The following is a 14,677-nucleotide window of genomic DNA, read 5'->3' as shown; positions in this document are numbered from 1 at the left end:
CGCCCCTCACCCTCTACTCTTATCCTCTTTCAATGCCCCACCATGATTCAGATGGGACTATGGATTCACAAAGGCAGATCCTATATCAAACCATGAAGGCTTCAAATACAGCCCTGAAATAGCCCACATTAGGAGAGGTTCATTACCAGCTGGTTAGCCACCAGGGTATCTGTCCAAAAAAACATATAGGAAGCACCTATTGTGTGATCCAATTAGATAATATTTATAAAACTCTTAGTATAATGCCTGGCACATAGTGGGATCTTAATAATTGTTTGTTCCTTTTTCTTCCCTTTTCTTTTTTATTTGTTGTAAGAAAGAATGACTCTCTGGGAGATGGAAGAGGAAGGATGTATTGGGAAGTCAACAAGCATTTCAACAAGACAGCAAGCATCTATTAAGCACTTACTGTTTGCCAGGTACTATACTAAGTGTTGGTGTAGGTGAAGTAAAAACAAAAGATATGATGAAATATTTTAAGGACTATATCCTACCATAAAACTCTGCATCCCAGTTCCTATTTGGGTCAACTCCCACACATTGACTTCCAGGAGTATGGGATCGAGTCTTCCTCCAGAAGCGGTCCTAGAAAACCCATCCAAGAAAGAATAGTCAGATGCAAAGGATTTATTACTATGTCCCATACACTACTCACAAGACCCTCAGTTAGAAAGAACCTGAGAGATCACATTAGCACAGAACTGCAAAATTGGAAGGGACACACTTCAAGGGGTCACCTAGTCTAATCTGTACCTAAACAGGAATCCACCCTACATTCTCACCCAAAAGTCATCACCTAGCCTAGAAGAACCAATGAAAGAATCTCATGACTTCCCAAGGCAGGCAGTGCTGCTTTTGGACAGCTTTAAATGAATTCTATCCTTCCCTTTTCTCTTTATATTGAGCTTAAATCTGCCTCTCTGCCTTGAGGTCAGACAGAACAAATCTAACTCCATTTCCACCTACTGGCTTTTCAAAATTCTTAAAGACAGCCATCATTCCCCATTGTCTTCTCTTCCCCAAGCTAAACATCTGCAATTCTCCAGTTCTGTCCTCTGATCCTCAGAGTGGTGTTTAGTCCCCTCACTGCTCTGCTGACCCTGCTCTGGATTCTTTACATGACTACATGTTCTGCCTGAAATGGGTACCTCAGACTGAAGGCAATAATCCAGTACAGGCTCTCTTTGGGTCCATCTGTGGTTCACAGACTGATGTGGAGTCTTGGCTCCAGAGAATACTTAATTGTTTGACCAATCTTCACTGATTCGCTAAGACTTCAAATCCTATGCTCCTTCTGCTGTGCTAATACCTCCCACATGCATTTATTTCCACAACCTAGGTTCCTAACTCTCAACCCATTCCATTTGTTATTACTCACTTTGGTTTGAGAATAGACATATCCATCAGGGTTGGCCACAGGCATCAGGAAGATATCAATTTTATCCAAGATGGAGGTGATGTTTTGTTCATCCCCATAGTCAGATACAATCTAAGCAGAGATAAAGCCCCATCAGTTGTGCCATCCCAGGCGGTATTGTTCCTACTGACCTTTCCCCCAAAGTGAACTACTTTAACTGTCACCACAATACTACCTTCAGGGAGACAGCTCTAGGCAAAATCTAATTATCAAGGAATCAGTTGCTTGAGTGACATTTCATAGAATTATGGAATGTTAAAGCAGGGATCCTCAAGCTTTTGTGTAATGGACACAAAGTTCAAGCATATGGACTGAATTCTAAAAAATACTTTTAAGTGCATAAAATGAAATCTATAACATTATAAAGGAAACCGATTCTATTGAAACACAGTTATCAAAATATTTTTTAAATACTTCACAGATTTCAAGGTTAAAAACCTCTGCTCTAACGTACCTAGTTCAGTCTCTTTTTGCTCACAAAGAAATTCAGAACCATAGGTGAAATGATTTGACCAAGATTATGCAATAGTATTAGCTAGTATTAATATATCACTTTAAGGATTTCTAAGCACTTTATAACATTATCTTATTTGATCTTCACAACCCTGGGAGATGCTATTCTTGTCCCCATTTTACACATGAGGAAACTGAGGCTCTTCACAGCCAAGCAATTTGCCCAGCTAGTAAGTGTTGAAAGTTGGATTTTAATTCAGGTCTTCCCAACCCTGGGCCCAGGGTGCTAGTCACTTCGAGCACACTGCCTAATAGAATTCAGGTCTCCTGAATTTGCTTCTGTGAATATAGGTGTTGTCAGCTTCTAGTTCAGATATAAGTTCCTCCCTTTGTTTGTAGGGGAGAGGGGGATATATTTTTTAGCCTACTATGGGATAAACAAGGAATTTCCTTTTCATCACACCAAACGTCATCACACAGAGCATACCTGATCCATAGGTTAAGAAGATTTAGGGCCTCCAAGAGGCAAACCCCCCCCCCCAAACTATTTCCTCCACATCAGCCTGTCATTAATATCTGAAATTCTAGTATCAGTCTGTCCTCAGTTAAAATGCAAATAACCCAAGAGGAATAACTGGAGAAACTGGAGGAGACTGGAGAGGCAAAGAGAGCAGTGAATGCCCAAAGAGGGGAGAGTTCAGCTATGAAGACGTAGTGCTCAAGGCAACCTTTGCTTGCTTTCCTGCTTTGCCCAGGGCTGATCCTGTTGCTGAACAGTCCCGGAGAGCAGAGTGAACGTCGTGGCCATCTGCTGGCTTGTGTACCATCAGTAATGCATTTTGTCATTTAAGAACATATTTTGATCCAGTAACATCCCAACATGTCAGTGGGACATGTTCAGCCCAGCAAGTCCACCCCACTCATTCCCAGGGACAGAAGCCAAATTGACACCCCTACAAAGTCCCTCCAGCCCACCAAAATGTCTAGTACACATGAGGAGACATGACCTTTCTGGCTATCCATATTCCTGTGGCCTGGGTGATCCATTCACGGGAGTGGATTCCAGCATTCAGCCAAATGGCAGGTCTGTTGCCTTTCCCAGTGCTGAACTGTGAAATGGAAACCAAATCATAAGACTAACACACATTTCCATGGAATGTTAACAAACACTTTCTTATAACAACGCTGTCAAGTTAATAGTTCAAGTTTTAGTATCCCCATTTTACAGATGAGAAAATCAAAGTAGAATGACTTGCCTATGCCCATACAGTTAGCAAGCACCCAAGTCAGGACTCAAACCCCAAGTCCATTGTTATTTTCACTATATCCCATGTGGCAAGGAGTACTCCTTTAGCCCTGTCTCTTTTTGCTAGAAAGTATTTTCACTATCTCCTTTTTATGCATTTAAAATAATTCAGAGACTAAATTATATCAATGCACTATTTATCCAACTGGTCTGGTGGAAAGTAGCCCAGAAATTAGCAATGGGGACTATCCTACAGCAAAAGGGTCTCCTACAACCCTGCAGAGCTTCACGGGCAATCTTTGAAGTAAATGGGAAGAAAATGAATTGCCTGTATTAGTTATATTGTAACCTGGGTGGTACAGTCATTTCCCACCTGATTGCAATGTGCCCAGATGCTGTCACAATATGGTTATTGGTGGTATGGTCCACAGTACTATGCCTTTCCTTTGAAAGACCCACAATGATGTTATAACCTAGACCTTGAACATTCTCCGAGCACTCACTCATTCTGGATTCATGTCAATAAATGAACTGAGTGCTCAAGTAGTTGTCAAGTTTGGTAACAGTGGTGAATTCTGGCTTCCACCACCAATGAGGTTAGTCATTTTTGGTTTACAACTAAAAATAAACAATCCAAGCTCAGATTTACTTTTCATGTTAGCTAGTTAGTATTATATTACTCCACAGTGACAGCTTATAACCTTTAGCTCTGGCCAGCTGTCTCTGAAATGTGTGTCACTGGTCAAAGGAAAACCAGCTACGAGGGAGAAAAGGAAAACGTGTGAAGCATTGTGCTAAGTGCTATATATATATAACAAATATTAGCTCATTTGACCCCATAACAACTCAGCGAGGGGGTATGTATAGTTTCGTGTAGCCTAGCCTCATTAATGAAAATGGAAGATAGGAACTAGATCTGTTATTTCACTGGCATAGGGACCTCCCAGGTCAGGGGGACGCCCTCTATCAATGCAGGAAAGTGCATGGCATTATTCATGTGAAAGTCTTCTGATTTCTGGAGTCCAAAGCCCTTCCTCTCACTTTAGATAGCCTGCCTTTCAGATGAAACTTGTAAATTAATGTGGTTACAGTAGCTCTACTACAATAAGGAAAAGGTCTTTCATACAAATCAAATTCTAAGGACATGAATTCTGCCTTCCTTAATTTCTTCAGTGACCACCATTAATTTCTTCCTTCATGAAGTCAATAGTAACATGTACTGAAAGGGATCTCCCTTCCATCACAGAAATGGTTGTGTTGAGTAAAAGGAATTTCCTAAATCCCCAAGAAATAAATTTGAACCCTGATTGCTATACACAAAACCATACCATTGGGGTTCTACAATTTCTAATTGCCAGGGTGCTGCGGATCTCTTGGCCCAGATGTCAAGTACCCAAGACTTCAGGGAGTTTGCAGCCCAGCATAGCACATTAAGAAAGAGTCCTCCATGAGACACACAGTGAAAAGCCACCCAGAAACACCAGATCCCCGCTGCCACACTACTTCACCATTAAGAAGCCTCACCTGGTTTTCTCTTTCCCTCCTTTGTGAACAGCCAATTCTACAAATCAGCAATGTAATGAACCCGTGTAAGAAACCAGTTCAAAGGTCCTGGATCTCCCTGTTCTTATCAAGCAGCTTATTGGTAACTACAGAATGGGAAAAACATGTCCAAGGACATGCCCCACAGTATAGTTGCCCTGACTTCCTTCATGTGGTCACACATACCTTCAGGACATACAGAGGTCGTTTTTCGAAAGAACGACCGATCTCCAACCGACTCACTAGTTTGGGGTACTCAGCAGCAATGTTGGCCATTTCACGATAAAGCTGAAATGTGAAAGCATTTGTAAGAGGATGTTTTTCCAGTGTGTCCCTGGACATTTTTTTCCTTCTAAACTTTGTTCCCTCAGGCTTTCAGACTCCTTGGCTCCTAGCACACCAGCCCCGACATGCACATTCTTGGGACCTTGATTTTAGAAAACAACATACCATGTTTGTTCTCATAATTAACCCCTCCTCACTTCAAAGATACAATACCACTGCAAAGGCACATGGAAAATAGAGTAGACGAGGGGAGTGATAGATTATCAGCATGGAAAGATAGACTGGAACTAGATTGGGGAGAGTTTTAAATGCCAAATAAAGGTATCCATTTAATCCTGTTATTAGAAATATACCTAAAGAATATTATCATAACAAAAACAATTCTTTTAAAAAATTACATTTGGGGGTGGCTAGGTGGTGAATAGAGTGAATAGAGCACCAGCCCTGGAGTCAGGAGGAGGACCTAAGTTTAAATCCAGCCTCAGATACTTGACACACTTACTAACCATGGGGCAAGTCACTTAACCCCAATTGTCCTCCCCAAAAAAAGCCAAAAAAAATTATGTCTATATACATATAGATGGATAGATAGAAAGCAACATTACCAAGAGCTAACCTAAATGTCTAACAATTAGTGAAAGACTAGTTAAACTTGAGGGCCATCTAGCTCAACTTCTTCATTTTACAGATAAAGAAACTGAGGCCCAAGATGTTAAATGACTTGCCCAAGGTATATCAGTGCAATGATATACTATAATGCTGTTAAAAATTATAACTCAAAGGACTATAAAAAAAATCAGGAAAGACAAATGAAAGAATACTAAGGGAAGAAACCAAAAACCAGAAGACTGTTGTAATATAACTAATGATCACAATATGAAAGTAAAACTGTATACACAAATTAAAGAGCGGAACAGACTAAGAATGGATCAAATTTAGAAAGTGTGAAATATTAGCTCCTAGGAATATATTGTATATCAAAAGTAATTTTGAAGTACAGATTTTGTAGATTTATGCTCAATTGGTTTTATTTTTAAATGCATGGTAAGTTATTTTAAAATAAAAAAAGGAAGGAGCTGAGAGCATTTTCTTTTACACATGAATGAGAATAGTAAGCCTGCTGCACTCAACCCAAGAAGCCACTGAATTTGCTCTTAAATATTTACCCCTTCCAAGCTGTGATAAGCCCCATAGTTGAAGTCACCATTATTCCGTTCTTTTCCTCTATTATATTTCATTTCTTTAAATTCTTCATCAAGGAGAGCCTAAAATAGACAATGGCAGAATGATAAGGATTGCCCATGGGACTTATTCCCACCATAGGATAGTATTAGAGGAGGGGTCGTGCTAATCAAAATTTCAGCCAATGTGAGCATTGACAGGAAAAGTGTCAACCAGGGCTTTTAAAAAAGGGTCACATTTCTTAGAATCTAAAAACTCTTCCTTCCCCACTCTTATTCCACCCCCACCCTTACTTTCCCCTTCCCACCTCCACCCACCCAGCTCACCTCTGCTATCCCTAGTCATACTTCCTTGAAACAACATTTGTATAGATGAATTATACTATAATGTCCTTGTTTAGTGGTCTGGCATTTGGCATCTAGAACCTCTGAAATAGGTCCTTTGAGAAAACATCCAGAAACTAATAAACTCTCACAGCCACCCAACCCTTGAAAGTTGCCTACAGATGGTTCATACCATTAAAGGTTAATTAATAAGGTGACAGCTAACTGTTCTATCAAATGGCCCCTGGCCAGAATACAAATTCATCTATGGCCCACCTAAGTAGATGGTTGAATTATAGTTAGGTACTACTAGAACCAAATTATGAAGTTGGTGGTTGACTTGACTAAGGTAACAAAGTGATGGCACCCAGGCCTTTGAAAAGAAGGTATTTCGACTCCATAGTATCTCTTCCATAATCAAGGCCAATTTATATGAGGTCCACATCCTGGAAGATGGATGAACCTAATGAGGGTGATGGGACCTTGACCTCTAAAAAGAAAAGACTATGTCTTTGAAAGCAACCCAGTCCCTGAATTTTTCCACACATTTCAGCAACCCAGATCACTGGTGTCTGCCAAAGGCATATGGTCCATCACAGTCCACCTACATATTTGACAGTCCTTACACAGTGGCTCTTGACCCACCCCATATCACTTAACTCCTTTCATTGTGCACCTGGCCCACCCCGGTCTATTTACCACTCCTTAATCCCATCCAGATCTTTCCACTGTTCCTTTTTTTGTAGGTGAGTATCAATCTCACCCCCATCAAATTGCTGATTCATTAGGAATCTAGCCCACTCAGTTGGTGTTACAATAAACCTAGGCACTTTGACTGAATGAATCCTTGAGTGCTTGAATTCTTTCCAGGTAGACCCTCCCCAACCTTACACTTCAGGGCTCCCAACAACCCCAAACTGCATCTAAACCTATAGCAACAGTGAAGCTCAAAGTGTGCTTTCAGTTTACCCACCTGCAGGTCTTTAATGGAGATTGAGTACTCTAAACCATGGGATTCCAGGAAGGATTTGACAAATTGCAAACTAGCTGATGGAACCACAACATCGACAGAACGCTTAGGGGTAGTAGGTGGTTTCCAAAAACTGAGCTGAAGAAAAGCAAAAGAAACCAAGAGAACAATGCAGGTAAGACAAACAACAACCACATTTGTCTAAAAACTACAACGCTCTTGAGCTGAGGCAGCCTCCAGGGGCCTATGGCCTGGAAGAACCCCAGAGAGAACCTGTGGGAATTGGATAGACATCTAACAGCAATGACTGTCCTACAGCATCTGACCCTAGTTCAGACCTTTGTTACCTTTCACCAGACCTATAGCAACAGCTTTCTAACGGGCTCACTGAGTTCTTTTCTCCTGCTTCCCAGTTCCCAAGGCAGTGGTACTAAATTGATTTTACAGTTGTGTTGTGTTGTAGGGTTTTTTCTTGGCAAAGATTCTAGAGTAGTTTGTCATTTCTTCCTCTAGATCATTTTACAGATGGGGAAACTGAGGGAAACAGGGTTAAATGACTTGCCCAGGGTCACACAGCTAGTGAGTGTCTGAGGCCAGGTCTGAACTCAGGAAGAGTATTCTTCCCCATTCCAAGCCCAGCACTCTATCCACTTCACCACCTTTTCTTGTCTTCCTTTCAATTCTAAGAGGGATGAGTGAGGGAGAAATCCCCAGTCTCTGATCTTTACCAGCTGAAGGATCTTGGTCAAGCTTTTCTGAGCTTCAGTTTCCTCATCCATCAAATGGGGATAATACATCCTAACTCACAAGGATATTGTGAGGAAAGTCAGACAAATTCCCAACCTCAAAGTGTGGTACAAACATCAGCCATTATCATTGCCACTGATTACAATCACCAAGGATAATCATAATGCTGGTGAAAGATTATCATTCCCTGGGGTCAGCGGATGTTCCAAAGGAAAAAAAAATGAGATACCTTGAAGTTCTCCATGCTGACCAGTTCTTTCAATTTGCTAATCTGGTTTCCATCCCGGAATTTAATTTGAAAAACCTGGTGCCTAAAACCAAAACAAACAGACAAACAAATCATGATGTACTTTTGACACGTAATCACCTAGAGCGGGTGTTTTCAAATAAAAGGGGCCTCAGTCAGATAGTCGGTCAATAAGCATTTATTAAACACTCAGAGGATTATTGACAACCTCATGGCTGGGTGATTTTCTCTCTTCTGACAGTCAATCAATAAGCATTTATTGAGTGCCTACCGCATGCCAGGTACTATGCTAAGCCCTGAGGATATGAAAAAAAAGCAAAGACACAATCCCTGCCCTCAAGGAGATCTCATTTTAGTAGGGGAGGCAATATATAAGCAACTAGGTAGATATAAGATAGGACAGTGGATAGGACGCTGGGCTCATCTTCCTGATTTCATATCCAGCCAAAAACACTTTCTAGGTATGTGACCAGGGGCAAGTCATTGAATCCTGCCTGCCTCAGTTTCCTCATCTGTAAAATGAAATGGAGAAGGAAACCGAAAACCACTTAAGTATCTCTGCCAATGGGATTGTGAAGAATCAGCCATGACTGAAACAACTAGACAACAAAAGACACAAGCTATACCGTATACAAAGTGGATGAAAAGCGGGAGTTTCCAGGAGGAAGGTAAGATCTGAACTGAGTCTTGCAGAAAACTCCGGAAGGTAAGAGCACCCCAGGCATGGGGGGAGAGCTAATGAAAAAGGACGGAGATAGAGATGTTTCCATCCAAGAGGAAACTATCAAGGGGATAAAACAAACTCACATTCATTCAACAAACGTTGGTGGAGTGACTGTTAAGCTGTGTTAGCTGCTAGAGGCACAAAGACAAGCAGAAAAGTTGTCCCTCCCTTGAGAAACTTCTATGTCCCTGGGGACCTTTGGGAAAAGAAGACACCTATTTGCACCAAATGATGGGGATGAGGATGATAGACACCTGACATTCATTGCATTTTGAGGTGTGCCCAGTACTTTTACTTATTAACTCATTTAAGACTCATAATGAACCTATGAGGAAAGTATAGGGTATTATTATCCCCATCAAATAAGATATTTGTAAAGCACTTAGCATAGTGACTGGCATATAGAAGGTGCCTTATAACTGCTTATTTCCTCTTGTTTCCTTCAATTTTACAAAGAAGGAAACAGAGGCACAGAGAGGTTACTATTAGTGTCAAGTGTGGGATTTGAGGCCAATTCTTCCTGACTCTAAGAAGGAAGAAACACAAGGTTGCTTCATGATTTGTCAGTCATAATTATGTGACTGTCACCTGCCAGAAGACTGAAACTATTTCTGTTTGACCTAGGTGGGTCACTGACGTAGGATGGTGGAATGGATAGACTATGGAAGACTGATATTCAAATCCCACTAGCTGTATGACCTTGGGTAAGTCAGTTCCTGACTCAAAGCCCAGCCCTCTGCCTTTCATGCCTCTGTGGCAGGAACTGCATGTATAAGAAATTCAAGTCAATAATTATTTATTAAATGCCAAATAAGTACAAGGTCCTCTGTTGGACACTGGGCATAGAGCAAAGAAAACCAGCATAGGCCCTGTCCTCAAAGAACTTGCAATCTAGTATATAAGGAATGAGGCCTGTGCTCAAATAACTGTAATACAAGTATAGAGAAGTCAGACCAATTGGCCTGAGTGAATCAAGACAGAGGGGAGCCTGTCTAGCTATGAGACTTCTTCATGGAGAAAGCAGTTCATGGAGGAGGAGGCATTTGAGCTGTGCCTTGAAGGAGTCAGCTGGGTGGTATGGAGGATAGAGCTCTGGGCCTGGAGTCAGGAAAACCTGAGTTCAAGTCTGGCTCAGAAACTATGTAGCTTCGTGACCCTGGGCAAGTCATTTAACCTCTGGTTCAATGTCCTCATCTTTTAAAAAACATGGTGATAATAGTACCTACTTCCCTGGGTTGTTATGAGGATCCAGTAAGATAATAACTGTAAAGCACTTATCACAGTGTCTGGAACATAGTAAGTGCTATATAAAAGTTAAATATACGTATATATGTGTATGTTTGTATACATACATACATATACACACATACATAAAAATCCAGCCTCAGACACTTACTCTGTGACCTTGAGCAAGTCACTTAACCTCTGCCTCAGTGTCCTCATCTGAAAAATGGGGATAATAGTACCTATTAGATAATAATGGGGATAATAGTACCTATCAGACACTTACTGACTGTGTGTCCCTGGGCAAGTCACTTAACCTTTGCCTCAGTATCCTTAACTGAAGAAAAATAACATAAATGTACATAAAATGGGAATAAAAATATAATGGCACCTACCTCTGAGTAATAGCCCACTTGTGAGGATCAAATGGACAACTCACTTAACCACAATTGCCTTCCACCCTCCAAAAAAATTGTTTTTTAAAGAAACAAAATAAAGGGTTAAAGTTGCTCCTTTTCCCTGATTCTATTATTTACATGTACATCTGCATAGGCAGAGAGGAACATCTGAAGGCAGCAGCGATGTCAAGCTGTTCTTGCATGGGGCGATGGCATTATTGACTAGCAGTAGGGCACATATTTTGTTTTTCTGGTGGCAGAGTTAGATTGATTATACTAAAAGTCAAGAGGACTTCCAACATTGTACTCCCTATGAGACTTCGTGTGCCTGGCTTTCCTGGGCCTCAGTTTCCCAGACTGTAAAATGAGATTAGATCGAATCTCTGGTATCTGGGCTTCTGTTTCCTCATCTGTAAATGAGGTTAGACCAGATCAATCTATCAACAAACATTTATTAATTTCCTTGTTTGTTCCAAGCACCAGATGACCACCCTTACAAGTTGCAAATGCACAGATTTAGTAGATTCTATGTACCACAGTCTCACATTCTGCCAAACAAATGTTCTGTGATTAGGGAGGGAGAGGTGGAATTGAATTAATCTCATGGGTTCACGTGGGGATTTAATTCACTGCCGTGGCCATGTTGGCACCCTGGCACCTATAAGGACCTGCACCACGGTAGTTCAAAAAACCCTGATATAGACACAGACACAGGCCAAAGGAGCAGCTGCTGATGTGTGCTAAGGTACTTTGTTCAGTGATTTTCACAAGATTATAGGAACACAGATTTGCAGCTGGGAGAAGTTCAAAGGCAGATCAATCTCATCAGAATCCAATCTCATCATTTTGCAGATAAAGAAACAGATGCAAAGATTAAGGGACTTGCCCAAGGCCATCCAGGTGGTAGGTATTGGTACCAAGATTTTCATCCAGGTCATCTGATCCCTAACCTAGCTCTTCCCTTTTTTAAGTTCATAGCCCAATCAAATTAGCCTTTGTGAAAATAGTATTAGCAATAAATGTTCTGCCTGTGGACACCAGTTCATCTGTATTTCAATCAATCATCAATAAACATTTATTAAGCACCTACTGTGTGCTAGGTGTGGTGTTAAGTTCTGGAAACAGGAAGAAAGTTGAGAGGTTTGGATTTTCTGTTTCTTGCATCTTTAGTCTCATTTTTCTATCTTTAATTTTTAAAAATCTAATCTGTGGGGCAGCTAGGTGGTGCAGTGGATACAGCACCAGCCCTGGAGTCAGGGAAGGAAGGAGGGAAGGAAGGAAGGAAGGAAGGAAGGAAGGAAGGAAGGAAGGAAGGAAGGAAGGAAGGAAGGAAGGAAGGAAGGAAAGAAGGAAGGAAGGAAAGAAAGAAAGAAAGAAAGAAAGAAAGAAAGAAAGAAAGAAAGAAAGAAAGAAAGAAAGAAAGAAAGAAAGAAAGAAGGGAGGGAGGGAAGGAGAAATCACACCTGTGATTTTAATGACAGAGGGAACTTTTTTTTTTGGAGGGGGAAGGTAGGGCAATTGGGGTTAAGTGACTTGCCCAGGGTCATATGGCTGGTTTTATGTGTGTATGTTAAATGTCTGATACCAGATTTGAACTCAGGTCCTCCTGACTTCAGGGCCAGTGCTCTATGCACTGTGCCACCTAGCGGCCCCTACATAGGGAACTTTCAGTGAGGAAATTCCCTCTACCAAAGCAGATCAGCAGCTGCCTACTAACTCATAGTCCTAGAATTTACCTAGAATTTACTGAGAGGTTAGGGGCAGCTAAGTGATGAGAGTGCCAGGCCCAGAATCAGGAAGACCTGAGTTCAAATCTAACCTAAGACACTTCCTAGTTATATGACCTTGGGCAAGTAACTTAACTCTGTTTGCTTCAGTTTCTTCATCTGTAAAAGGAGCTGAAGATGGGGCAGCTAGGTGGCGCAGTGAATAGAGCACCAGCCCTGGAGTCAGGAGGACCTGATTTCAAATCTGGCCTGAGACACTTAACATTTACTAGTCATGTGACCTTGGGCAAGTCACTTAACCCCAACTGCCCTACCTTCCCCCCTCCAAAAAGAAAAAAAAAGGAGCTGAAGAAGGAAATGGCAAACCACCGAAGTATCTTTGCCAAGAAAACCTCAGACAGGGTCGTGAAGAGTCAGACACAACTGAAAAAAAACTGAACAAGAGTTACTGAGAGGAAAAGCTGGCTCGCTCAGTGAGCGCAGCCAGCACGAGTCAGTGATGGACTGGAGCAAAGGACTCACTGACTCATTGTACACCACATGCTGCCTCTCTTACAAAACCACAGTGATTAAAATAACAGCAAGTGAGACTTTTTTGGCCCTTGACTACTAGCAGCAGCACTGTGAGGGAGGCATCGTGCCGCTGTTAGAGGAACGTGATAGGCCAGGATCTTTGATGCAGTGGCCGAATTGTCCCTGAGTTGTTGAGTCATTTCTATGACCCCACTTGGGGTTTTCTTGGCAGAGATAGATACTGGAACGGTTTGCCATTTCCTTCTCCAGCCCATTTTACAGAGGAAGAAACTGAGATTCTCCCAGGGCTGCACAGTTAGTAAATGCCTGAGGTTGGATTTGAACTCATGAAGATGAGTCTCCCTGATTCCAAGCCCAGTGCTCTTTCTCTACTGGGCCACCTAACGGCCTTACCGAGCTACCTAGAGAAAACGCTTCACAGCCATAGACTGTATCCCAACCTCACCAAGCCGTTGGCAGCAGGGAGCAGGATGTGAACAGAAGTCGATATTCCAATAGGTATCTGAGCAGGCTTGTGAAGCTGCCCCTCCACCCCCTTCCCGTGTTATCTCTTCATAAATTTAGACTTTAAACATAGGGCTCTTTTGAAGGTCTGAAGTACTTTCTCCATCTCATACCTCCTAAGTTCTGTGCCTTCTTCAAATGCCAATGCCTTTGCATTGGAGAGGGTATTAATTACACAAATATAGAAATATAGGCATATATGTCTATATGCATGTGTATGTGTATGTATATAGAGAGGACATGAGGCATAGTAATATCTATTAACCTACAAGTAGTAGCTAAATGCTTCTGACGTATCTGGCATGTTCTAATCTCTGAGTACTGGACTTGTAATAAGATCCTTAGGACACTATATGTGACCTTTCCTACCCTTCAAATTTCACACCAATGACCAAAAAAACAACAACAAAAAAAAACTACTAAATTTTTCCATGTCAAAGAAAAGTGAAGTAGTGACACAGATTACAGCCCCCATCCCTCAGCGCACACACACACACACACACACACACACACACACTCACACACACTCATCCCCAAACTCTACAACCCACTGGCTTTGGAGATGCTTTTATGAGTTGTGGCCAACATAATTCACTGCCTAGTAGTCCATCTTCTCTTAATGAGCCTTTCAAATCTCAGCTGATCTGGTACTTGGGTAACAGACACACAATCTGCCATTCACACATACAAGTTTAAAATCTCTTAGCATCCACCAGATTTCAAATTCTACACAGCCTTCAAGAACCACAGAGGTTGAATTTTGATAATAATTAAGATATAATATATTATAAGAATATAATTAATTAATGTAATTAATAATAAACTTGTACAGAAAGTAGAAAATGCCTGAAATTTATATTAATAGAAGAGGCAGAAACAAACAAAAAAGACAGAGAAGCACACACACACACACACACACAGAAATACCAAGAGATTTAACTTGGATTCCCATATTTCAAGTATAATAACAACAAAAAAATATGTCACAATAGGGAACTTACCCATTAAACTTTTCCCTGCAATATATAGACCCTACAAGGGCCCCGAAGAATAGAATCCACCTCATGTCCAGGAGGAGCAGTCATGTAGCGACTGAGTCAGGCAGTATTTATAAGGAGTCAGAGGTAGACTCAGGCTCCCAAAAATGCAAATAG

The 14,677-nt window shown here is 41.3% G+C and overlaps 1 protein-coding gene across 1 annotated transcript in view; it reads right to left on the bottom strand.

The window, feature by feature from the left end:
- LOC138160600 (carboxypeptidase A4-like) overlaps positions 1–14,677 on the bottom strand; it is a 31,789-nt gene extending 17,112 nt beyond the window's left edge. The window contains exons 1-8 of the mRNA XM_069087221.1: positions 14,525–14,677; positions 8,395–8,476; positions 7,422–7,556; positions 6,110–6,208; positions 4,845–4,946; positions 2,878–2,979; positions 1,379–1,489; positions 495–585 (exon numbers count right to left, since the gene is read on the bottom strand). Coding sequence (XP_068943322.1) covers positions 495–585; positions 1,379–1,489; positions 2,878–2,979; positions 4,845–4,946; positions 6,110–6,208; positions 7,422–7,556; positions 8,395–8,476; positions 14,525–14,589 — 787 coding nt within the window. The 5' untranslated portion in view covers positions 14,590–14,677. The remainder of the gene's footprint in view (positions 1–494; positions 586–1,378; positions 1,490–2,877; positions 2,980–4,844; positions 4,947–6,109; positions 6,209–7,421; positions 7,557–8,394; positions 8,477–14,524) is intronic.

Source organism: Petaurus breviceps, unplaced genomic scaffold (assembly GCF_028583685.1).
Source record: "Petaurus breviceps papuanus isolate PSGF00001 unplaced genomic scaffold, PetGlider_PUasm1.0 181, whole genome shotgun sequence".
Classification (NCBI taxonomy): Eukaryota; Metazoa; Chordata; class Mammalia; order Diprotodontia; family Petauridae; genus Petaurus; species Petaurus breviceps.
This window is presented reverse-complemented; position numbering and strand designations above follow the sequence as displayed.